This window comes from Quercus lobata, chromosome 8 (assembly GCF_001633185.2).
Source record: "Quercus lobata isolate SW786 chromosome 8, ValleyOak3.0 Primary Assembly, whole genome shotgun sequence".
Lineage (NCBI taxonomy): Eukaryota > Viridiplantae > Streptophyta > Magnoliopsida > Fagales > Fagaceae > Quercus > Quercus lobata.
The window spans coordinates 64,976,944-65,001,810 of record NC_044911.1 but is presented as its reverse complement, the minus strand read 5'-3'; the positions used below and the strand labels follow the sequence as shown (position 1 = coordinate 65,001,810).

At 35.6% G+C, this 24,867-nt stretch overlaps 1 protein-coding gene and 2 pseudogenes across 1 annotated transcript; all 3 read left to right on the top strand.

Annotated features, from left to right (window-relative positions):
• The first annotated feature begins 808 nt into the window (after positions 1 to 808).
• LOC115957241 lies at positions 809 to 5,762 on the top strand (annotated as a pseudogene).
• Positions 5,763 to 16,419: 10,657 nt separating this feature from the next.
• The window catches only part of LOC115954959, a 35,689-nt pseudogene continuing 27,241 nt past the window's right edge, over positions 16,420 to 24,867 (top strand).
• Positions 19,630 to 20,337, top strand: LOC115954961 (trans-cinnamate 4-monooxygenase-like). Its single transcript, XM_031072973.1, has one exon. It carries the CDS (start codon positions 19,776 to 19,778, stop codon positions 20,178 to 20,180), a length of 405 nt encoding a protein of 134 aa, XP_030928833.1. The 5' UTR covers positions 19,630 to 19,775; the 3' UTR covers positions 20,181 to 20,337.

Genomic DNA, 24,867 nt, shown 5'->3' with positions numbered 1-24,867 from the left:
TTTGATTAGTTTTAAAATTGTGATTTGAGTTTGTATTTTGATTGAGACTGAGTTTAGAGATGTTTGAGAGAAAAGATCAAGAATAGTTCTGTTGTTACCGTTGTGATTATTGAGTGAAAATTAAAAATTTTAATCGGTTGTGATTATTGAGATTGAATTAATTCTTTTGCTCATGAATAGGTCTCTCTCTTTTCTTTTTTTTTCTTTTTTTTTTTCTGATTCCATTTGGTTTATGAGAAAAATTGTTTTAGTGTTTGGATTGTATTCTGCGTTTTGTAGCCGTTGAGATAAAGAAGAGAGAAAGAGAGTGAAGAAGAAAGAGAAAGGAAGGAAAGAGAAAAAAATATTTTTTTAATTCAACCGGGATTAATTTAAGGAGAAATAATGTTTGCAAAATCTACAGTGATTGCTACAGTGCTCTCCAGACTTGGAGAGCTACTGTAGCAAATCTAAATTTTTTTTTGGAGATAGAGAGGCTGCTGGAGAGTTGATTTTGTGTGAACAGTGGCTTTTCTCTCCAAAATTTGGAGATGGCCAACCCTGTTGGAGATGCTCTAACTAGCTAGCTCCTAATTTACAACCACGTGTATACCTACTCCATCTCCCACAACCACTATGTACCTTTTCTTTTTAAAAAATGTTAAAATTTAAGTACAATATCTTAGTTACTGTTCTTTAAATTCCTCTCTTAAAATTCAGTCATGTGGCTACTTAATTAAAAAATACACTTTCATCTCATGATAAAAAATTCACATAATAAAATCTTAAAAGAAGAACTTAAAGAATAACATCTAAGTACTGTATCTAAATTTTCCCATTAGAAAAACTCCTCCCATCCCTCTTCTTCACCATTCTTCTCGCTATCCTCATCTCTAAACTTCGTGGCAAGCGTTTCAAGCTCCCATCTGGTCCTATTCCCGTCCCCATTTTTGGCAACTGGCTCCAAGTTGGCGATGACCTCAACCACCGCAACCTCTCCGACCTCGCTCGCAAATATGGTGACATTTTCTTGCTCCGCATGGGGCCAACGCAACCTTGTTGTCGTGTCTTCCCCAGACCTTGCCAAATAGGTCCTTTACACTCAAGAGGTCGAGTTTGGTTCACGAACTAGAAACGTTGTGTTTGATATTTTCACTGGCGCAAGACGAGGAGGATCATGACTGTACTGTTTTTCACAAACAAGGTTGTTCAGCAATATAGGTTTGGTTGGGAGGAGGAGATTGCAGGGGTTGTTGATGATGTTAAGAAGATTCCCGAGGCATCAACAACTGGGTTTGTGTTGAGGAAACGATTGCAGCTTATGATGTACAATAACATGTATAGGATCATGTTTGATAGGAGGTTAATTTGAAAGTGAGGATGACCCTTGTTTGTGAGGCTTAAAACGTTGAATGGGGAGAGGAATAGGTTGGCTCAAAGCTTTGAGTATAATTATGGAGATTTTATTCCCATTTTGAGAGGCTATTTAAAGATATGCAAGGAATTTTTAAAATCCAAACAACAGTACGACTTTATTCTTCAATAATATACTAAATACTACCGCACACTTTTGGTACGATGGTCACTCCATAAGTATAAGTGTTTATGGGGTGTGGGGGGCAAGGGCTGGGGTTCAAGTCTCCAGGAGGGAACTTCACACACATATACACTTAGATTAGGTTAGAGTAGAATTTCTATCTTGTATATAATAAAAAAAGCATATATTAAATAAATTTTTACATACAATACCATTTTGTGTCATATGAGAATTTTTTTGATTCTTGATTTATAGGAAGCTCGCAAGCACGAAATCTATGGACAACAATTCTCTAAAATGTGCAATAGATCACATTCTTGACGCATAGCAAAAGGGGGAGATTAACGAAGACAACATCCTCTACTTTGTTGAGAACATAAACGTTGCTGGTAAGTTACCTTATATTTCTTTCACATAAAATATGATAGTGTCCAAAAAAAGAATAGAGGTGTTAGTTGAAACCAAAGGTATTATAAAGTGGTGGAACTAGGATTTTATGAATGAAGGGCCAAAATTATAACAAATATAAAATTGAATTAATTTAATTGAGTTATACAAGAAATACGAAGAGTTTGGGTGGTTAATCATTTTTCTTTTGTGATATTTAGGTAAATTTAGGAATAAAAGTCTTTGAGAAGTTTGGGGGGCCATGCCTCCCCCACATCTCTAAGTAGTTCAACCCTAGTATATATGTAGTACTGCCACTATATGGTCAGTTATGTGGTGATGGGGTAAAAGCTTGGATCAAGTGCTTTGATGCATCAAACTCATCGGGGTAAAGTTTGAAAAAAATGATAGTAACTAAATTTGAGGAAAAAGAAAATATATTTATCAAAAAATAAAAGAAAAATGGATGAGCACATTAAAATTATTAATCAAACCTGCAGCTTTGAAAAGTATTTTTTTTTTCAATATAAATTTGATTGAAGTTAAAAAGAATTTTTGTGGATCCTATTCGTTCTCTTTTCATGTTTATCTGGAAAGTAAGGGGTTTTTATTTTTTATTTTTGGGTGAAGCCATAATTACAAAAGCGAACTATCAACAACTTCCCTATCTATTTTATAAAAAAATAAAAAAATAAACAACTTTCCTATCTAATCTATATTGTAGGGTCTCGATTTACAGTCTAAGCCCAAAATGTATGGGATGTTGGCCCAATGAGTTCCATACAATAAATTTGTAGAGAGTGGGTTAAAGAACTAGCCCTAATAAATTGAACAACGAATAAGTTTAATTTGAACGACTGTCAAACACAAATAAGAGATTTGATCTTAATATATTTTCAGTCCGAGGAGATCCCCCTTGTATAAATTAATCACAGATGGATATAAAGATAATTTAGATTGCTATAGTCTTTTCTCTCTATTTTTCCTGATCCATTTTCCATGAAGAGTCATTTGCATTATATATTTTTCTTTCGACCATCTTCATCCTACACCTGTTGATCATCCGAGCCCTTACTTGAGTACCTGTCCCATTAGACACCCTCTCTGGTTTTCTGTGAGTTGTGGTAACCAAGGTAGCACTGTTCAAATGTCATCTCTACATAAATGTGGCCAGAAAAGTAGCTGTAGTGCATTTAATGCGGTGGTGGCAGCTTTCCCTTAAATATTTTTAGGTTCCTTCCTTCTTGTATGTTCATGAGGAATGTCCCTATCATTGGAGTTTCTTGGAGGGTCACTCTAATTGCTGGAGTACATATTTTGAACTATATTCATCATATTCGAGGAGAAGTTCCTCCTCGGACAACCTTTCATTTGTTCCCTACTTATGAGACTTTAACTGGGAACATCTAACAACTATTTGCTCTTTCTTGGACCTATCAATGTCCCCGGACAAAACCCAAGGCCCAATATACGATCTTGGGCCCTCACCCCTACAATAGCCCCTTAAAATTCCGGTTTTTCCCTCCCATTTGAGGAGAAAAAGTGGGGTTTTGACTTTTAAGAGATAAGATCAACTGATTTTTTGATTCTCACATGCGAGAGTGCAGTTTTACGCACCTTATAATTGTCACTGATGCATTGTAGCCCACGAGGTGAATTAATTACTCCAGCGACTTTATGTCCCCTGCATCCAACGGTGAGGCGCCAATCCAACAGTTGACATTTTTCCTAGAATTTTGAGCGGGAGTATTTCCATTTATTTTCTCCCTTTATATAAAGCCTTTAGGGAACCCATTTTTCTCTTTTCTTCAAAAATCTTCAAGTTCTCCAGAGAATTCCAGTGCCCCGTCTCACAAAACACTCTAAACTCTTGAGTCTCCATAGCTATTTCTTGTAAGAAGTCTTTGAAAATCTTTCTAAAAGTTTCAGAGATTAGCATACGTGTTCCTATAAGTCTTTATTTCTTTATATTCTCATTTTTCTTCTCGGCCTTCCCCCTTGGCCCTTTTTTTTTTTTTTTTTTTTTTTAAGCCTTTCTCCACGTCATTTCTGTTTATTTAGATGGGTAGGTTCAAGCACTTAGTAGATTCACCGGCCGGTATGGAGGGTTTTAAGGCTGAATACCATATCTCACAGGAGGTGGTTTTAGAATATTGTCCCCTGGATCGAGTACTTACTGACAGAGACGTGGGTCAAGTCGTCATTCCCATGATTGTTTTCATAGAGGGAGGAATGACGCTTCCCATGTGTAGGATAACTAGGGACTATTTGATTAACCACAGATTGACCCCCTACCAGTGCACCCCTAACCTATTTAGAGTCTTGGGCTATGTAGACACTCTCAACGAGCAGTTGGGCTTAGGGCTCACGTGGCATGATGTGGTTCACACGTACGAGTGCCACAAGCTCGCCGGCGTGGAATTCTACCTCAAGTCCTAGTCCGAGGTCGTCAGACTGATATCTTGTCTCCCCAAGTCTAATAAGGGCATGAAGGATGATTACCTGATTGTCTCAGGGGAGTGGAATGACGGTCTTCATTGCCCAACTTGGGCAGGAAATCCAAGTGGGGTACCTCTAGGATCAGTCCCTTTGGAAGGAGATTTAGCCTTTTTAGCTTTATTCCTTTTCACTTTTGGCACTTCATCTTCTTTTGGTGATAATTTTTATTGGCCTGACCATGATTTCCTTCTTGGATGTTTTTGCAGATAAAAACCACGTCGCTCCAAGGATCAATTTGACCAACATTCAAGCTCTCAACTACCTTCTGAGGTCGGAGATTTTTGTGAGTGAAGACGGACAGCTGCGGGCCGTTCATCTAATTTTGGACTACGAGCCGCTGTCTCGCATCTTCTAGGACGTAGGCTAGGCAATAAGGGCTGGAAGTTCCAGATTGGCTTGGATTGACGTCTCCAAGCCAGGATTTTTGGCTCTGAGGGATCTTCCCTCGGTTATGTTGGCACCCCAATACACTCCTCAGCAAGTAGCTGCTCTAAGAGAGGAGTTGGCCTTATCTCACCATTCTTTAGACTCTGAGATTGACCAATTCCATTTTAGAGAAGAGGAAGGGGTTCCAGAAAGGCCTGTAGAGCTTTCGGATTCGAAGATCGAGTTTGATAGGTTTTCTACCGTCCATCGTCCTAGATTAATAGTTGCTCGGCCAAACACAAGTTCCGAAGAACGAGAAAGTATGGATTTGAAGCAAAGAACGAGTTTAAAGGGCCTGATGGCCAACAGGAATAAGGGGCAAACATCTAAAAAGGCCTTTAAGACCTAGGTCGCTCCCAACCTTCCTCTTCCTCCCCCCTCGCTCTCTGTTGATCTCGGACCGAAAGCCATTTCGGATCTAAGGAAGAAGAGGCCAGCAGAGGACCTGGAGGAAGGTGAGGTGGCACCTCAAAAAGGTACCAAGTAGCAGAAGAAGTCTAAGGACCCTAAGGACAAGAGGGGCAAGTCCATAGACAGTCGAGACGAAGCTGAAATTCGCCTAGGGCAGCGTACTTGGGCCCCACGGTTGGAATTGGACGGTGCTCCCATTAGTTGGGACACTTCAATTTGGGAGTCTCAAAGGGGGTATTTCACTTACCTCACCAAGGCTTTGGAGTAGCCTCTCCTCCTTTCTCGAGACATGGAAGGTCTTAGACGCACTAAGCAACCGGACCTTGCGATGGTAAGCTAACTAAGTCACATGTTCGTTTATATATGTACTTACTTTCATAATCCCTTTGCTGTTTTTATGCAGGCTACTCAGCAAATATATGTAGCTGAGGAGTGGGTTAGGAACGCCCGCGAAGAGGTTAGGGTCGAGGCCAACTCCCGTCTCGAAACTGAGAAAGCCTTTGGAGCCTTCAAGCAAGAATAGGCGGGGTTATCTGAGATGCTCAAGGAAGCTATCCAGGCTCGCCAGAGTGCTGAGGTGGGTCTGAAGACCACAGAGAGGCAAGCCAAGGATATGCGATAGCAGTTGCACATCACAGAGATAAACCTGGCCACTGAGAAACAAGCTGTCTTGGACCTCAAGACAAAGTTGCAGAAAGTCAAAGACGCAGCTCGGGTGGCCAGGGAAGCCGCTGAGGCTGCAGTGAAGGCGTCCTATAAACGTGGGGTGCAGGATACGGAGGCACGACTATCAGAGGAGGTGGCTGTAGTATGTAGGGACTACTGCATCAAGTCCTGGGGAGTGGCAAAGGACCGGGCGGGAGTCCTTGCAGACTCCGAGCTAAGGAGGGCCAAGAATATCTTCTTCCCAGAGGATATTCGAGAAATCCTTGAGTCAGATCCTCCTCTTGAGCAGGTCCTTCCTACCTAAGCTCCCCTTCTTGATGTCGAAGTTCTTGAAGGGGTTGGAGTGGGTAAGGACGCTCAGCCACCAATGAAGGATAAGCCCTCCGAGGACTCCCTTACAATCAGGGATGTGGTCCTTCAGGCCAAAGACGCGGAGGTTAAGTCCAAAGCTGATGACGTCCATTCCAAGGCTGCTGATCCCAAGAAAGACCCCCTCAAAGACAAAGCCTAGAACCCTAGATATAGGATTTTTTTTTTTTTTTAAAATTTTTTTATTTATAACTTTTTGTAATGGTATTCTGCCCTCAGACAATGTATTCCTTTTTATTGAATGAAAAGTGTTTTTCGTTTCTTTTTATTTCTTGTACCTTTACTATTTTGTGTTTCGAAGCTTATGACAGTCATAAATAGTGTTGAACAGTTGTTGCTTTATTTCCAATATGTTCTAACAGTAATTCATTATTGGTGTTTCAAGAAATATAACTAAGTATCAACAAGAGAGAGTTATAACGAATTAATCCTTATACAATGAGCGTTAAATTTGAAGGAAATAAGTAACATACCTTGTAACTTAAGTTCCGTTTAATATTTATAAGGATGCCCTTGAGTGTTAATTTCACCAAAGTATGTGGTCCGAGAGACCATACACAACTTAGGATCTGTCTAACACTTATAAAGATACCACTGAGTATTAATTTCCCTTCAGCCTGTGGTCCAAGGAGCCATGTAGGACTTAGGTGCTGTTTAATACTTGAATAGATGCCAAAAGTAATTAATTTCCTCTAAGCCTGTGATCTGAGGAGTCATGCAAGACTTAGGTTCTGTTTAATACTTGAATAGATGCCAAAAGTAATTAATTTCCCCTAAGCCTATGGTTCAAGAAGCCATACAAGACTTAGGTTCTGTTTAATACTTGAATAGATGCCAAAAGTAATTAATTTCCTTACTTGTGGTCCGAGAAGCCATACAAGACTTGAGTTCTATTTAATACTTGAATAGATGTCAAAAGTAATTAATTTTCCCTAAGTCTGTGGTCCGAGGAGCCATACAAGACTTAGGTTCTGTTTAATACTTGAATAGATGTCAAAAGTAATTAATTTCTCCTAAGTCTGTGGTCCTTGGAGCCATGCAAGACTTAGGTTCTATTTAATACTTGAATAGATGCCAAAAATAATTAATTTCTCCTAAGCCTGTGGTCCTTGGAGCCATGTAAGACTTAGGTTCTGTTTAATACTAGAATAGATGCCAAAAGTAATTAGTTTCTCCTAAGTTTGTGGTCTGAGGAGCCATGTAAGACTTAGGTTCTGTTTAATACTTGAATATATTGAGTAACAGTAAGCATGATGCCTTTACACAACAAAAGAATTTATTGATAAAGGAGATTTTCATTAATAATAATATATTTTTAGGTTGTTTACATTCCAAGGGTGCGGTATTTCATACTCATCTAAGTCTTCTAGGAAATATGCCACTATACCAGCCACAGAGGTGATGCGATATGGTCCTTCCCAATTGGGTCCTAACTTTCCCCATACTAGGTTTTTTGTAGTGCCTAGAACTTTCCTCAATACCAAGTCATCAGGCACTAGTGGCCTCAGCTTTACTTTGACATCATAATCTTGCTTGAGTTTATGTTGGTAATATGCTAATTGGACCATTGCACTTTCTTTCCTTTCTTCAATAAGATTTAAGTTCCTTTCTAGCAACTCATTGTTATTTCTTAGACTGAATGAGCTGGTCTTTAGTGTTGGAAAGCTCGTTTTTGAAGGAATAACAGCCTCGGCTCCATAAGTCATAGAAAAGGGGGTCTCCCTTATTGATCTGTGAGGCATGGTTCGATACGTCCACATGACATGTGGTAATTCTTCTACCCATCTTCCCTTTGCATCATCTAACTTTTTCTTGAGTCCATTCACTATGACCTTATTAACAGTCTCGGCTTGTCCGTTTCCCTAGGATAGGCTGGGGTAGAATATTTGTTCATAATTCCCAATTCACAGCAATATCTCCTGAAGGACTTACTATCAAACTGAAGACCATTGTTCGAGATGAGGGAATGAGGGACCTCGAACCGGATAACAATGTTTTTCCAAATAAACTTCTTAGCATCTACATCTCTAATATTTACTAAAAGTTCAGCTTTAACCCATTTAGTGAAATAATCAGTGTCTACCAGCAGATGCCTCTTGTTCCCTGCTGCTTTGGGGAAATGACCAACTATATCTAAGCCCCATTGAGCAAAAGGCCAGGGGCTGGAGAGGGGGTTAAGAACTCCTCCCGACTAGTGTATGTTTGGTGCAAATCTCTGACATTGATCACACTTCTTCACATATTCTTGTGCTTCTTTCTGCATATTTGGCCACTAGTAGCCCTGAGTGATGGCTCGTGAGACAAAAACCTGCCTCCTGTGTGACTTCCATAAATCCCTTCATGCAGCTTCTCAAGGAGTAGCTCTGTCGCTTCAGGGTGAACACAGAGTAGATATGGCCCAGAAAAAGAGCGCTTGTATAATTTTTGATCCTCAGACAGCCAGAAACGAGGTGCTTTTCTCCTTATCTTATCAACTTCTGATTTGTCAACTTTGAATACCCATCATCAAAGTTCCTAGGCCGGGCCCATTTATGTGTCCACTTTGATTGAGCTGGATTAGCAACTGAAGCATGATTTACTGTTTCTAAAAAAAAAAAAGCATGATTTACTGCAGCAATCTGAGACGTCCCATGAAAAGTTTTATCCCAATGCCCTTGTCATGAATCTCTCAGTCTCTATCTCAAACTTGTTGCATAAATAAAAAAACCAAACCCCCCCCCCCCCCCCCCATAGGCATAGGCATAGCTCTACCTCTAATCTCTAATCTCTAATCTCTAATCTCTAATCCCTAATCTCTAATCTCTATCTCAATACCCCCAAAAATGATTTCCCTCTTTTACATTATTATTATCATCATCATCTTCTCCACTCTCAACTTTGTTCACTCCCGAACCTTAACTGAAACAACGTCTACCACCATTCTCAACGTAACAGCTTCGCTTCAAAAAACCCAAAGCATTTTCAATAGTTACAATCCAAAGGCAACGCCGCAAGCATTTAACCAACAAAAACAAAAATAGACTCAGACTTTCTCATCCTCATCCTCATCCCTCAAACTTGAGCTACATACTAGAACTTCTATTCTTAGCTTGCCTACACACATTCACACTAACTACAAGTGCGCCGCCGATTTGAGGTTGTGGGTGTGTGGCTGTCTGGTTCTTGCATGGTTTTAGCTGTGATTTGAGGGTATTGTTTAGAGAGGCAAACTGAGACAAAGCAAGCAGAGGTAGAGAAGCAAATGTGAGAGGAGAAAAGTTTGATGAATGTTATAATTTTTGGTTTATATATAAAACTTGCTTAGCCGGTAACCAAAACTCATTAAAATTACATCAACGGTTAAGATTAAAACAATCCTAAATGAAGGGTTCAGATTTAGGGGTACCGTACCTCTTTTTTTTTTTGGAGGGGTACGGTAGAATGACCTGATTTAGGAAGAAAATTATTTATTACAAAAAAAAAACCCCAGACCAAGACGAGATGGAAGGGGGTTCTTTAGTCAACGTTGGTGGCATCCAAGTCTTTAGCAGCTGTGTTTTAAAAGAGGCAACGAATGAAAGTTTCTTTTTTAAACTTTCAATCTCAATCGTGTGCACCTGATCTGAATTTCTGTTTGAGCTAACAAAAATTTGGATCCTTTTTCCCAGATACCGACCACCATGGAAGAGTAAATTAACGGGGGAGATTAAAAGTAAAAAAGGTCTTTTAATCTCAACCCTTGAATCAAATTTTATTTTCAACCTTTCAATTTTTTAAGTTCTTACTACATTTTAACTCTCCCGGCACTCACCTTGAAGATGCTAAAATAAAAGCTACATCAATGGTGTTAAATTTAAAAAAATTTAGCAACCAAGCTACACTAAAACGTCATCTTTGATAGGTGACATTTTATTGTAACTCCAAAGTTATTAAAAAATAAATACAATTTTATTTCATCGGTGTTTATAGCGTTGGTGGTTGTGGTTGTGCATATTGTTTATTGTGTTGAATATATTATTTTAATGTATTGAATACGAAAATAAAACTTTTGACGTTGGGTGTATTATAAAGTGAGACATTAAAATAAATAAAGTAGTGCTTAAGTTACTAAAAGCTATATTTTTAGCAATCTTATTATTCTGAATGCTCTAACATTTCAAAATTTTCTAACTTTCTTAGATAGTGTTTGGAACGAGGTGAAATGCATTCCAATAGCATTTTCTATAATGTATTTTTTAGAAAATTATGTTTTTTATAATGTTGAAAATGTTATGAATTTCATTCCGTTAAGATCGAAAGAATCAGAATATCTTGTACCAGAATGCAAATGGAAACGGTAAACTCCCATATTCCGTCTCGAATCAAATTTCTACCCGTTTCGGGTGTTTCGGTCAAAAATAGAAAAAGAACAAGATGAAGTGAGCACAAATACATTGAATATATAAAATAAAATAAAAAAAGAGAAATGCTACATCCACAATATTTTCACAACACTTTTACAATAAATCTTAAATGGCAAGTTAGAGCATCTCCAGCAGTCTCTCTAAATTTTTGCCTAATTTTTACCTGTTTGGAGAATGAATAGTGACATTTAGCTTTAGCTACTCACTTTTTCAAATACACTTTCCAACAGACTCTCTATCTTTTACTCCATCTAATTTAAATATTATTTTTTCATTCATTTTTTAATCTCTTTATTTATTCTTTTATCTACTTTTTTTCATACACGTTTCTCAGTACTACTAAATCCTCCACCATTCATTTTTTACAGAGAAAATATCTCCTTCCTTTGGCCTTTCTTCTCCAGTAGATTCTTCTTCTTCAGCCAAGCATATACTCATGTGTTGGTTGTAAAAATTCTTCTATCTATCAATTGCTAAAATCATTTAGATCATCAACGACCTTTCACCCAAAGTCTCTCAGATCGATCTGGTAGTTTTGGAGCTTCGGTTGCCGGTTTTTCTGGGTTCCAATGGTAGATCAAGAAGGTTTTCAAAGACATAGGTGCATGCTTTTGGGTCGACTTGCTAAGACTCTGTGCATGCAGCCGGATTTGGTTAGATCGGCTTCTCTATATATAGTTTTTTTGTTCTAATTTTTGTTTGGGGTTGAAGGAATTGCAGTTTGCTGGATCGTTTTTGTGAGAGAAAGTTGTGTTGATTTTGTGAGAGAGAGTTGCTTCCCCTTTGTTTTCTGATGAGAAGAGAGACTGAAGAATGAAAGAGAAAGGGAGGAAAGAGGAAAAATAATAATTTTTTATTCAACCGGTGATTATTTTAATTGAGGAAAATGTTTGGAGTTGCTACAGTGATTGCTACAGTACTCTCCATGTCTGGAGAGCTACTGTAGCAAATCTAAAAAAAAAATTGGAGTTGCCGAGTCTGTTGGAGTGCTTGTTTTGCGTGAACAGTGTCTATTTCTCTCCAAAATTTGGCTTTACCGAGTCTGTTGGAGATGCTCTTATTATAGGTGGGTAAAAATGTAATTTAAATTGTGAATTCAAATTAAAACCAATAACAATTTACCGCTTATAATTTGTTGTAAAAGTATTGTAAAAATGTTATCAACATAACACTTAAAAAAAAAGAAAAAGAATTGAACCAGACAATGCGTGAACAAAAAAAAAAAAACACGAAGAATTGGAAGAATAGAATAAGAGAAGATGAAGAAGAAAGCATAAACTACCAAACGAGAGAAACAAAGAAAAATGAAGTGTAGGTAGTAGGTGAGAATGAAATAGATGACAAACTAAATAAATTGACAGTGGTATAGTGCGTGCTTGCTTTCATGTGGGTGGGCTTGGAAAATGGGTAAAGTGATTTATTAGGCACTTCTAGGAAGTTTCCTTGTTTACAACTACCCCTAGATGTTAGTTTTATTTCCCAAAAAAAAAAAAAAAACCAAAAATAAATGTTTGGTAATAAGTCACTTCATTTGAGAGTTTTTTTAAAAACAATCATATATATATATATATATCTGGTAACCTACGACATATTGAAATAAGCTGGCATCGAACAATTTTGTTCTAAAAAACAAATTGAAACGAAATTCAAAACAAAATTTATAACATTACTGGAAACTTTTATTAGTGTTGAGCTAAGTTGCCAAAAATTTTAAGTATAGCAACATTGTTGTAGTGTGTTTTTTGTGAAATGAGTTGCTAAAATAGATTTTTTTAGTTTTTAGCAACCTTAATGAGAGTGCTCTAACGCATGTCAATTGTGTCAACACCCTCCACCAACACCCTGCTCACTTGATCACACAATGCCTATGCACCTAACCCTTCAAAAACTTGCTACAACTTAAATAATGCTCCCTGTGGGAGCAACAGGGCTTTATCCTTTAAGGGGGACTATGCCTCAGTTGAGTGGACCGGGGTAGAGAAAAGATTGAGTTGCCACCTAGATTAGGTCTAGGAACCATTTACATAGCGCACTTACGTGGAATGACTGATCTTACTACCAGTGTATGGGTTTGGAGTTTAGGTATAGAGATGGGAAGGTGTTAGGCACCTAACCCTACCCGACCTGTGGGTCGGCTTCTACTCATTATGTCTTATGTCTTAATCTCATTAAAGACATATTCAACATTGTTATTCTAAACTCACACACACACTAGCATACATCTAAGCATATAACATGACATTTCATCCCAAACCCTAACATACGTTTATCATGCTTCTCATATCATCATAAATCCTATCATACATCTATCACAGCACATTAAAGGCAAAAAACAAATCATGGTAAAATCAAAGAATTATTGGAGAGCATCATGAACATCAAGAACACAAACATATTCCAAGTTCACATATCACATTCATCAAATATAAACAAGATCATATCCTGATCAAATGCATGTACATATAAATGCATGCCTTACCTCACTTACCTTACTACATCACAACACCTATGTATCAATGCATGATTATATCATATGCATGTTCATGGTAGAATAAAGAAAACATTGAAGGGAACCCTAATCTAAAATGTTAAGAACAAACAACAAGTAAACAGAGAAATAGGGACTCAAAAAACATAAAAGAGGATCAAGACAGAGGCATTTTATATGAAAGAAATAAAGAAATAGAAGTAGTTAACTCAAATTAGGGTTTCTAGGCAAGAGTATGCGTGTGCATATATAGGCCTGCGTACGTAGCCCAGTTGTTTGCGTACGCATACTTCGAGTCTGCGTACGTATGCAAGAAGCATGCGTACGCAAACACGCCCTAGAACCCTAACCCAGGAATAGAAATGTAGAAAATAGAGCAAAGCAAAAACTAAAGAAACTAACAACCTAATATGCTTATAATATTTAATTCAAATTTTCATTCAAAATATGATAAGACACAACAAAACAAAACATATTTCTAAGCATGTAAAACAAATAAATCAAATTAAAAATAACAAGCACACAAGTTATAAAAACCCTAAATTAAGGAAGAGCCATGGGGAGAAACTCACCTTATTTATGGATCACAACTTGGTAGAGATTTAACTGGCCCTCAGTGCCTACACAACAAGATTCAATGAGATTCAAAAGTAAATAAAAAATTTCAATAGTTCTTAGTTATCACAACTCAAAACAAAAATGATTCTTGAAAAGGTTTTAATTCAATGACTTGAAAAACTTAGTTTTTGCTTAAATGAACACTAGAGAGAGGTTTTAAAAATGTGCTTCTGGCTCTGTGTGCAAAAATTTTACAGAAAAAAAAAAAAAAGAGTTATGGAAGATTTTAGGTGAAAAATCAACTCTCTCTTGCTAGGATTTGAGTTTGGAGGCATCATGTTGTATTTATATGTTTAAACTAGGGTTTTCAAACTCATTTAGAAGGTTTTAGACGTTCCAAATGGTCTAGGAGCTGGAGCCCATCAAAGAGGGAGGCTTTGGGACCTAAAAAATGGAGTTCTAGGATTTTGGAAAATGACTTGCGTATGCATGTATGTGCAAGCGTACGCGCACATGCGTCTCCAAAAATCCTAATTTTGACTACTCAAATGGCCCAACTTCAAACGACCATAACTCACTTAATTTAAGTCCAAATTAGGCAAAATTTATGTTCAAATTGAAGTCCAGGATGTCTAATTTTCAATGAAATAAACCTTACTCAAAAATTATTTATGAATCAAAAGTTATGGTTAAAATAGTGAAAAAATGTTATTTTTCAACATCGTTTTCAAAGCGATTTGAGCTATTTTGAGTTGTGATTACTTCCAAACTATCAAAATAACTTCAATTACCTTTTGTAGACATTTCAAGCTCATCATTGGGACCGGGAACTAAAGTTTATTAACCAGGTACAAAATGAGGTGTCTACACCCAAGTGCAGGATCGTCGCGAAGTAATAACTCGGCAAGTCCAAGGTTGAATCTATAGGGAAAAGGGAATTGATTAGCAAATCACAAGAAAATAAAACTAAAATAATAAAGTTTAATTGAAGATATTTTGATGTTTTAGTAAAGGTAATTTAAATTGAGATAGAATAACAATATATTAAGGTGCTAAGGTTTAGAAATCCACACACAACACATCTATTGGTAGTCTTAACAATATTTATTTTATAACTAAATTGAAATTCATATGAAAGATGATCTTAGTCGGATGATTTAACAATAAGAACTCAAGAATTAATTGTCTAAGGTAGTTTTATGAAATCGACTGATTTTAGACAAAACAAAACTAGTGAATTAGTTCGCAAGGAATACTAAGCATTTAACGTGCCCGGAGTCTATGATAAATCAAAGAATTATACAAAACTAAAAACTTTTCTAGATGAGTAAATCAATCAAAAACATAATAAAATAAGCATTAAAACCATAAAATAATTGTTAAGAACATACCAACAAATGGTTGGATTTCTAACAAGCCATAACCCAAATAAAACACTAAAAACTGTAAAGAAACTTTAAGAAAATCTAAATTATGTTCTACGACAGCTCTTCCTGATTTTTATTTTAAAGATCCTTTAAATAGATCAAGTAAATCCTATTACAAGTTGAATTCCCGTTTGGAGAAAATTTCAGGTTTTCAGGCTTCATTTAACCAACGTTTTTGGCCCATTTAAATTCAGATTTTGGACTTTTGGTAAACTACAAAGTTGTATCCCTTTAAGTTAAATTTCCAGCCCAACTTGAATCATCTCAATTGGACATTTGAATTGAATGTTATGTTCAAAATACTAACTGGTGCACAAACTGAAATCCTAATCCGAATTGGACTTTGATTTGGTACAAATTTCCTTTGATTCCTTACTTCAATTGGATTCAAATTTAATTGGGTTCGCCTACTTTGACTTCATCATAACCCTTGTAAAAGTAAAGTCTATCAGCCTTCTTCTTTGTACAAATCCGTTCATTTAATTCTATTTTCCTACAAAAGACATATTCATGCACTAAAATTCAATTAAGCACAAAATTAATTATTCAGACTTATTTCAAAACCAAATATAAAATGCATGAATTAACTCAAAATAAATATGATAATATTTTCTAATAGTAATATAAATATGCAAAATTAAGCTATTATCAAAAGTAATAAAAAAAAAATTAAAAGTGTTGAGCTCAGTGAACTGCCATAAATAGCAGTTTACTGTAATTCAGTTGCCAAAAATTTTGAGTAATATATCAACATTGTTGTAGTGTTATATTGTGTTTTTAGCAACCTTAATTAATGTGAGTGCTCTAATGCATGTCAATTGTGTCAACGCCCTTCACCAACTCCCTGCTCACTTGATCACACAATGCCCATGCACCTAACCCCTCTCTCCCAGCTTCCTCATCAGAAGTAATAAAAAAAAAATTTTAAAGTGTTGAGGTCAATAGACGGTCATAAATTGCAGTTTACTGTAACTCAGTTGTCAAAAATTGAGTAATATAACAACATTGTTGTAGTGTTTTTTTAGCAACCTTAATTAATGTGAGTGCTCTAATGCACGTCAGTAGTATCAACGCCCTCCACCAACTCCCTGCTCCTTTGATCACACAATGCCCATGCACCTAACCCATCTCTCCCAGCTTCCTCATCACTCCCCATAAATACCCTCTCTCTCTCTCACTCTCTCTATATTATATAGTCTTCTTCAATCCCCACCCACACTCTCATTCATATATGCCTAGCTAGCTCCTTTACAACTACGTATATTACCTACTCGATCACCCACAACCATCATGGACCTTCTCTTCTTAGAGAAACTCCTCCTATCCCTCTTCTTCATCATTCTTCTCGCTATCCTCATCTCTAAACTTCGTGGCAAGCGTTTCAAGCTCCCAACTGGCCCTATTCCCATCCCCATTTTTGGCAACTGGCTCCAAGTTGGCGATGACCTCAACCATCGCTACCTCTCCGACCTCGCTCGCAAATATGGTGACATTATGCTCCGCATGGGCCAACGCAACCTTGTTGTTGTGTCTTCCCCAGACCTTGCCAAAGAAGTCCTTCACACTCAAGGGGTCGAGTTTGGTTCACGAACTAGAAACGTTGTGTTTGATATTTTCACTGGTAAAGGCCAAGACATGGTCTTCACTGTGTATGGTGAGCACTGGCGAAAGATGAGGAGGATCATGACTGTACCCTTTTTCACAAACAAGGTTGTTCAGCAATATAGGTTTGGTCGGGAGGAGGAGATTTCTAGGGTTGTTGATGATGTTAAGAAGATTCCCGAGGCATGAACAACTGGATTTGTGTTGAGGAAACGATTGCAGCTTATGATGCACAATAACATGTATATGATCATGTTTGATAGGAGGTTTGAAAGTGAGGATGACCCTTTGTTTGTGAAGCTTAAAACATTGAATGGGGAGAGCTAGGAGCAGGTTGTCTCAAAGCTTTGAGTATAATTATGGAGATTTTATTCCCATTTTGAGGCCACTTTTGAGAGGCTATTTAAAGATATGCAAGGAAGTCAAGGAAAGGAGGTTTCAGCTCTTCGAGGATTATTTTCTTGAGGAGAGGAAGTAAGCTTTTCTTTCGTTTCTCTTATAATAGGTTCTATTAAAATCGAATTATTTATATATATATATATATATATATATATTTTAAATCCAAACAATTTTATGTCTTTATTCTTCCTATTTTTTAAGTATAATTGGTTGTTTTTCCAAAGTTACTGTGTATTAATGGAAAATGTTAGAATTATTATCAATTTAATTAATTATGCAACAAATTATTTACAATTTATGTACTCCCTCCGTCCCACTTTGTTTGTCCTATTTGAAAAGTCAAATATTTTAAGAGAACATCATTTATTATCTTGTCTGATTTATAAAAATGTATAAGTTTACAAAACTACCCTTAAATAAATTTATTAACTTTTTTTAAAAAGAGTTATTCTTAATGAGGCTTAGGGGTATAATAGGAATATTAGTAAACTAATAACTTTTATTTTTAGAAACAGAACAATATTTTGGAACATCTCAAAATGGAATAGAGGACAAACAAAGTGGGACGGAGGGAGTAACAATACTAAATAAATTAATACATACAATACTAACCATTTCATGTAATATGAGAATCATTTTGATTGTTGATTAATTTATAGGAAGCTCGCAAGCACGAAATGTACGGACAACAATGTTCAAAAATGTGCAATAGATCACATTCTTGTCGCTCAGCAAAAGGGTGAGATTAATGAAGACAACGTCCTCTACATTGTTGACAACATAAACGTTACTGGTAACTGGTAAGCTACTTTTCTTTCACATTCGTTGAAACCAAAGGTATTACATGGCCGGTTAATTCTCAAAGAACATGAGAATATAGTTACTACTATAACTTAAAAGAATATGTTTTTCTTTTTTTCAAAAGTTATAAGTACAATATTCTTTTTAGGACGAAAATAAAATCATCCCTTCAAAAAATGAAGAGGAATTTGAAAAACTATCTAATTATATATACTGGGACAAATTAGATACAAATTCCTCTTCATTTTTTGAAGGGATGATTTTATTTTCGTCCTAAAAAGAATATTGTACTTATAATAACTTTTGAAAAAAAAAAAAAACATATTCTTTTAAGTTATAGTAGTAACTATATTCTCATGTTCTTTGAGAATTAACCGGCCATATAATACCTTTGGTTTCAATGAATGTGAAAGAAACAAAAAGTAGCTTACCAGTTACTAGCAACGTGTATGTTGTCAACAATGTAGAGGATGTTGTCTTCATTAATCTCACCTTTTTGCTAAGCGACAAGAATGTGATCTATTGCACATTTTTGAACATTGTTGTCCGTACATTTCGTGCTTGCGAGCTTCCTATAAATTAATCAACAATCAAAACGATTCTCATATTACATGAAATGGTTAGTATTGTATGTATTAATTTATTTAGTATTGTTACATAAATTGTAAATAATTTGTTGTATAATTAATTAAATTGATAATAATTCTAACATTTTCCATTAATACACAGTAACTTTGGAAAAACAACCAATTATACTTAAAAAATAGGAAGAATAAAGACATAAAATTGTTTGGATTTAAAATATATATATATATATATATATAAATAATTCGATTTTAATAGAACCTATTATAAGAGAAACGAAAGAAAAGCTTACTTCCTCTCTTCAAGAAAATAATCCTCGAAGAGCTGAAACCTCCTTTCCTTGACTTCCTTGCATATCTTTAAATAGCCTCTCAAAAGTGGCCTCAAAATGGGAATAAAATCTCCATAATCAAAAGAAAACTATTTTTAATCAACATAAAAATTGTGCTCTATTTTTAGAGACTTTTTTTTTTTTTTTTTGTTGGAAAACAATTATATCTCATGGTAAACTAATTAAGGGAAATTAGGAGACCGTTTTCTAACAAATTTAAGATTGCTACCAAATATAGAAAAATAATATAGTTTTGTAGAAAATAATTTTTAGAAAATGATTCATTTAAAAAAAAAAATTTAACATCAAGACAACACAGAACGATAAATAAGCTTTTGATTTAAAATAAAAAATGCAGTACATTAATTAATTATATTCATCTTCTGTGGATATTGTTGTAGGCTTATATTGTGCAAAAATTTGATTGATGGTTCACTAAGATTTAAAAAAAAAAAAAAATTAGTATTAATTGGTGTCACATGCATGCAGCAATTGAGACCACATTGTGGTCGATTGAATGGGGCAACGCAGAGGAACGGCCATCCTTAGCCGAAGAGTTTCCTTGATTATAGCTTGTAGATATGGGAGTTTGTGGATGTCTGGCTCAGTGATTTGCATTCCTGGACCAAGCACCGTGTCAATCTCATTTCGTAGCTTTTGTTGGATCTCCTGATGGTTCACCAGCTCAGTGATGCCCCATTCCCGAATTATCAATTTATATATTTTTTCCATGGTTGGGTAGCCAAAAAATATATAAATTGATAATTCGGGAATGGGGCACGCCGAGCTGGTGAACCATCTGGAGATCCAACAAAAGCTATGAAATGAGATTGACACGGTGCTTGGTCCAGGAGTGCAAATCACTGAGCCAGACATCTACAAACTCCCATATCTACAAGCTATAATCAAGGAAACTCTCCGGTTAAGGATGGCCATTCCTCTGTTAGTCCCACACATGAACTTCCGTGATGCTAAGCTTGGCGGGTTTGACATTCCAGCTGAGAGCAAGATCCTTGTGAATGCATGGTGGCTTGCTAACAACCCAGCCAATTGGAAAAACCCACAAGACTTCAGGCCTGAAAGGTTTTTAGAAGAAGAGGCCAAAGTGGAAGTCAATGGCAATGGTTTCAGGTACATTCCTTTTGGTGTTGGAAAGAGTAGTTGTCCAGGGATTATACTTGCTTTGCCAATTATTGGAATCACGTTGGGACGTTTAGTACAAAACTTTGAGCTCTTGCCTCACTCAAAGCTAGACACTTCCGAGAAGGGAGGCCAATTCAACTTGCATACATTGAAGCATTCTACTATTGTTGCCAAGCCACGGGTGTTATAATTAAGAAATCACTGTTCTCTCTCTCTCTTTGAGCTCTTGCCTCACTCAAAGCTAGACACTTCCGAGAAGGGAGGCCAATTCAACTTGCATACATTGAAGCATTCTACTATTGTTGCCAAGCCACGGGTGTTATAATTAAGAAATCATTGTTCTCTCTCTCTCTTTGAGACTCAAAGCTAGACACTTCCGCCAATTCAACTTGCATACATTGAAGCATTCTACTATTGTTGCCAAGCCACGGGTGTTATAATTAAGAAATCATTGTTCTCTCTCTCTCTTTGAGCTCTTGCCTCACTCAAAGCTAGACACTTCCGAGAAGGGAGGCCAATTCAACTTGCATACATTGAAGCATTCTACTATTGTTGCCAAGCCACGGGTGTTATAATTAAGAAATCATTGTTCTCTCTCTCTCTAGATTATCGCATGTTAATTCATTTATTTATGGTCCGATTGGATTGAAGGGGAGAAAGGAGGAGTAAAAGAGAGTATAGTAGAGTCTTCTCACCCACTCCTCCCTAGCTCCTCAATCCAAATAAACCCTTAATATTATAGAGATTAGTTTTTATATGTTTGGTTTCTTGATCTCAGTCCCTCAATTATGTATAAATTATGTTTGTCTTAACAACGTATTTTTTAACAGGAAACTTAATTAATTATCTTTTTTTTAACCTTTATTAAAAAAAATTAAAAAAATAAAATAAAACTCTTTTTAAAATCCTCTTGGCCTCCTGGCCTAGGAGCTAGCTTCTCCTAAGCCTCACAGGCAGGCGGGCAACGTTAAGTATCTAATTGAGTGGTTGGTAACAACTTTATATTTTAGCTTTTTAATAACCTACAGCTTTTTAATATCCAACATTTTCGTTTTTTAGGCATAACTATATCTATACTACTATTTAAAAGGCTTTTTCAATTTGGAATCTTCATTTTTTTTTTGTTAAAAAATGTCCTTACACTCTAATGTTTAAGTAGATACAAAACTAAAGAATAATCCGTTAGAAATACAACTTTAACTCTCACTAAAACATTACCTAAAAAATAAAGTCACTTTCTTGCTGATTTTCAAATTGCTTTTGTAGGGATAAAGTTTGGAGCCCAAGCCCGAACCGTATGGAATCCTGATCCAAAAAGCCCAATATAGTGAATTTTGTAGAGTATGAGTCAAAGAACTAGGTTTAGATGAGTTGAGCAATGGCTTGCATGGAATTGAAGAACAAACAGACAAGAATAAAAGCTATTATGGTCAAAGGACCTCTGTCTGAGGAGATTTAGAATTTTATTTATGAGTACAGATCACCACATTAGGGTTTTTTTGCATGCTACAAAATTATCTTCTTCTTTCTTCGCCCCCTACTTCATTGGGGCTTTTCTACATTATATAGGCTCTTTCTGATCATCTGAGCCTTACACTGTTGATCATTTGGACCTCCACTTGAGCACCCATCCCATTAGACACTCCTTTCAGTCCTTTGTGAGTTGCGGCAGCCAAGGCAATATTGTTCAGAGGTCTTCTCCACATTAATGCGGCAAGAAAAGCAACTGCAATGCATTTAATGTGGTAGTGGCAGCCTTTCCTTAGATATTTTGAGTTTTCTTTTCTTTCACGTGTTCAAGGGGCATACTTCAACCGCTTGAATATATACTTGGTCTGGGTTTGCCGTGTCCGAGGAGAAGTTCTTCCTCAGACTTTCTTTCTTTTGTCTCCCAATGATGAGACTTGTAAAGTAGATCACCTAAGTCATGTTTCTCTCCTTAGACTTGTTAGTGTCCTCGGATAAGGCCCAGGACAAGGCCCAAGACCCAATATATTATTTTGGGCCATAGTCCCCACAGCTTTAATTACTTATAAATTAGATTCTTAGAATAAAAAAAAAAATATAAAATAAAAACATAGGTTTTTTTTTTTTTTTTGCTACAAAATAAATGTGTAATATTTGTTCATTTCTTGAAACTATCCTCATGACATTCTTGATTATACTAATAGTTCTAAATATGTAATATTAATAAGAAAACATGTAAAAAAATGATGACGGTATAAAAATAGTTTTAATAAAGTTTCAACAAATATACTTTTAACAAAAAGTAAAGCACTTTTTAGGCTCCATTTGTTTTGTTACAAAATATTTTCAGCACTTTCTAGCGTTTGTTTCGTTGCAAGCTCTTGGTCAACCTTCAAAACATTTTTTGTTGACTGAAGAATATACGAGTAAAAGTTGTAATTTGCTTTACCAAAAAATAAAATTCTGGTAAAATATTTTCCAATCTTGGCTCCCCCAGAACCCCCACTCTTCCAACTTGGCTGGCATAGACCTCCCCTCCGCCCCACCTTCCCTTCTCTCTTTCTCGCACATAGGTGGTGGTCTTGCACATAGACAAGCTATACTGTTTTTTGGTAGTGGGTTATGGACTTATGGTCTCTCCAGCAAATTCGACAAGGTTTTAAGGTCATTGATTTCGAAGCCCGTGGAGACAGATTGGGTGGGGAGAGGAAAATAATTAAGAAAAGTGAGGAGATAAACTGATCGAGGATGTTGAGAAAATAGGTGTTTGATGATGCCACAGCTTTTTCACCAGTTTGAGAATCTTTACTGATTCGTTACTGCTTTTTAACTCTTCGAGCACTTGTATTGAAAATGTTAAAATGATTTAAAAGTTATTTTAGCAACCAAAATACCAAAAAAAAAGAAAAAAAAGAAAAGAAGAAGCTATTTTATTGGTGATAAATTTAAAAAAATTTAGCAACCAAGCTATGCTAAAACGTCATTTTTGACAGGTAACATTTTAATGTAACTCTAAAATTTTAAAATAATAAATACTATTTTATTTCATCGGTGTTTGTAGCAATGGTGGTAGTGGTAGTGGTTGTGGTTATTGTTTATTGTATTGAAAATATTATTTTAATGTGTTAAATATTAAAATAAACTTTTGATATTGGGCATATTATAAAGTGAGGTATTAAAATAGATAAAATAATGCTTAAGTTACTAAAAGCTATATTTTTAGCAATCTTATTGTTTTGAGTGCTCTAACTTTCTTAGATAGTGCTTGGAAAGAGATGAAATGCATTCCAATAACATTTTCTATAATGTATTTTTTAGAAAATTATGTTTTTTATAATGTTGAAAATGTTATGAATTTCATTCTGCTCAGATTAGAGCAGTCAGAATATCTCGTACTGCAAACTGAAACGGTAAACTCTCATATTCCCCCTTGAATCAAATTTCTACCCATTCCTGATTTTTCAGTCAAAAATAGAAAAAGAACAAGACGAGGTGAGCATAGATACATTGAATATATTAAATAAGACAAAATAAAAAGAAAAATGCTATGTTTATAATATTTTCACAACACTTTTACTAAAAATTCTAAATGGTAGATTGTTATGGGTAGGTAAAAAAGTAATATAAGTTGTGAATTCAAATTAGAACCAATAACAATTTACCGCTTATGATTTGTTGTGAAAATGTTGCGAACATAACTCTTTTTAGAAAAACGATGCAGTAAAAAAAAAAAAAAAAAAAAAAAAGGAAGAAAAAAACACAAAGAACTGGAAGAATAGAATAAGAGAACTTAGAGAAGACGAAGAAGCATAAACTACCAAACTAGAGAAACAAAGAAAAATGAAGTATAGGTCGTAGGTGAGAATGAAATAGATGACAAAAAGTAAATAAGTTGACGGTGGTATGGTGCATTAGTGCTTGCTTTCACGTGGGTGAGCTTGTAAAAATGGGTAAAGTGATTTATTAGGCACTTCTACTCTTCTAGGAAGTTTCCTTGTTTACTACCACCTAAATGTTAGTTTTTTTTTTTTTTTTTTTTTTTTTTTTAAACAATAATAAATGTTTGGTAACAAGTCACTTTTTTCGGTCATTTTACAAATATAACTACATATAGAGTATAGGGGTAAGGGATCGAGGTTCAAATCTCCAAGAGAGCTTGTCTGCAACTATTGTAGATGTTAGTTTTATTTATTAAAAAAAAAAAAACCAATAATAATTGTTTGGTAATAAGTCATTTTGTTTGGTCAGTACTTCACAAATATAAATGTCACAAATATAAATGTTTATATATATATATATATATATATATTTTGAAATAAGTTGGTATCAAAAAATTTTGTTCTAATAAATAAATCAAAACGAGATCCAAAAAGGAATTCATAAACTTACTTGAAACTTTTACATTAAAAAGTAATTATGCTAAATAAAAAATTAGTTGCAGAGGGCTTGCTTCCCAGGCCCAAGCTCCATCCGTTAGGCCCCTGTGACGTTTCTAGCCCACACGTATATAATAACAAAATACATATGATAAGAATTGCTTTTCATTTAAAAAATAAATAAATATCATTATTATGATTACCACAAGAAAAATGATTGAATCACGACAAAATATACAACTTTTATATATGGTGGTCTATGTGATTCACGACTCGCTACGTGAGAAAGTTATGACAAAAATTATGTATTTTGTTAGAGTAATTCTGGTATCACAGAAAATGTTACAACTTTTGTCACAACTATTTTATGTGGCAAACTGTGACGAACTGCATGCTAGTTTTACCATGGTTCTAAAAATAGATACGGTCAATGAATCATTTTTGCACCCAATTCTTAGTTTTTATCGGTTTTTAATTGGTTCTGACCAATTTTAGGCGATTTTAGGAGTTTTTACTGAACTAGATTGGTACTTG

Excerpts from the sequence above, each read along its gene's own strand:
- LOC115954961 (XM_031072973.1), top strand. The coding sequence starts at position 19,776 with ATGGCCATTCCTCTGTTAGTCCCACACATGAACTTCCGTGATGCTAAG.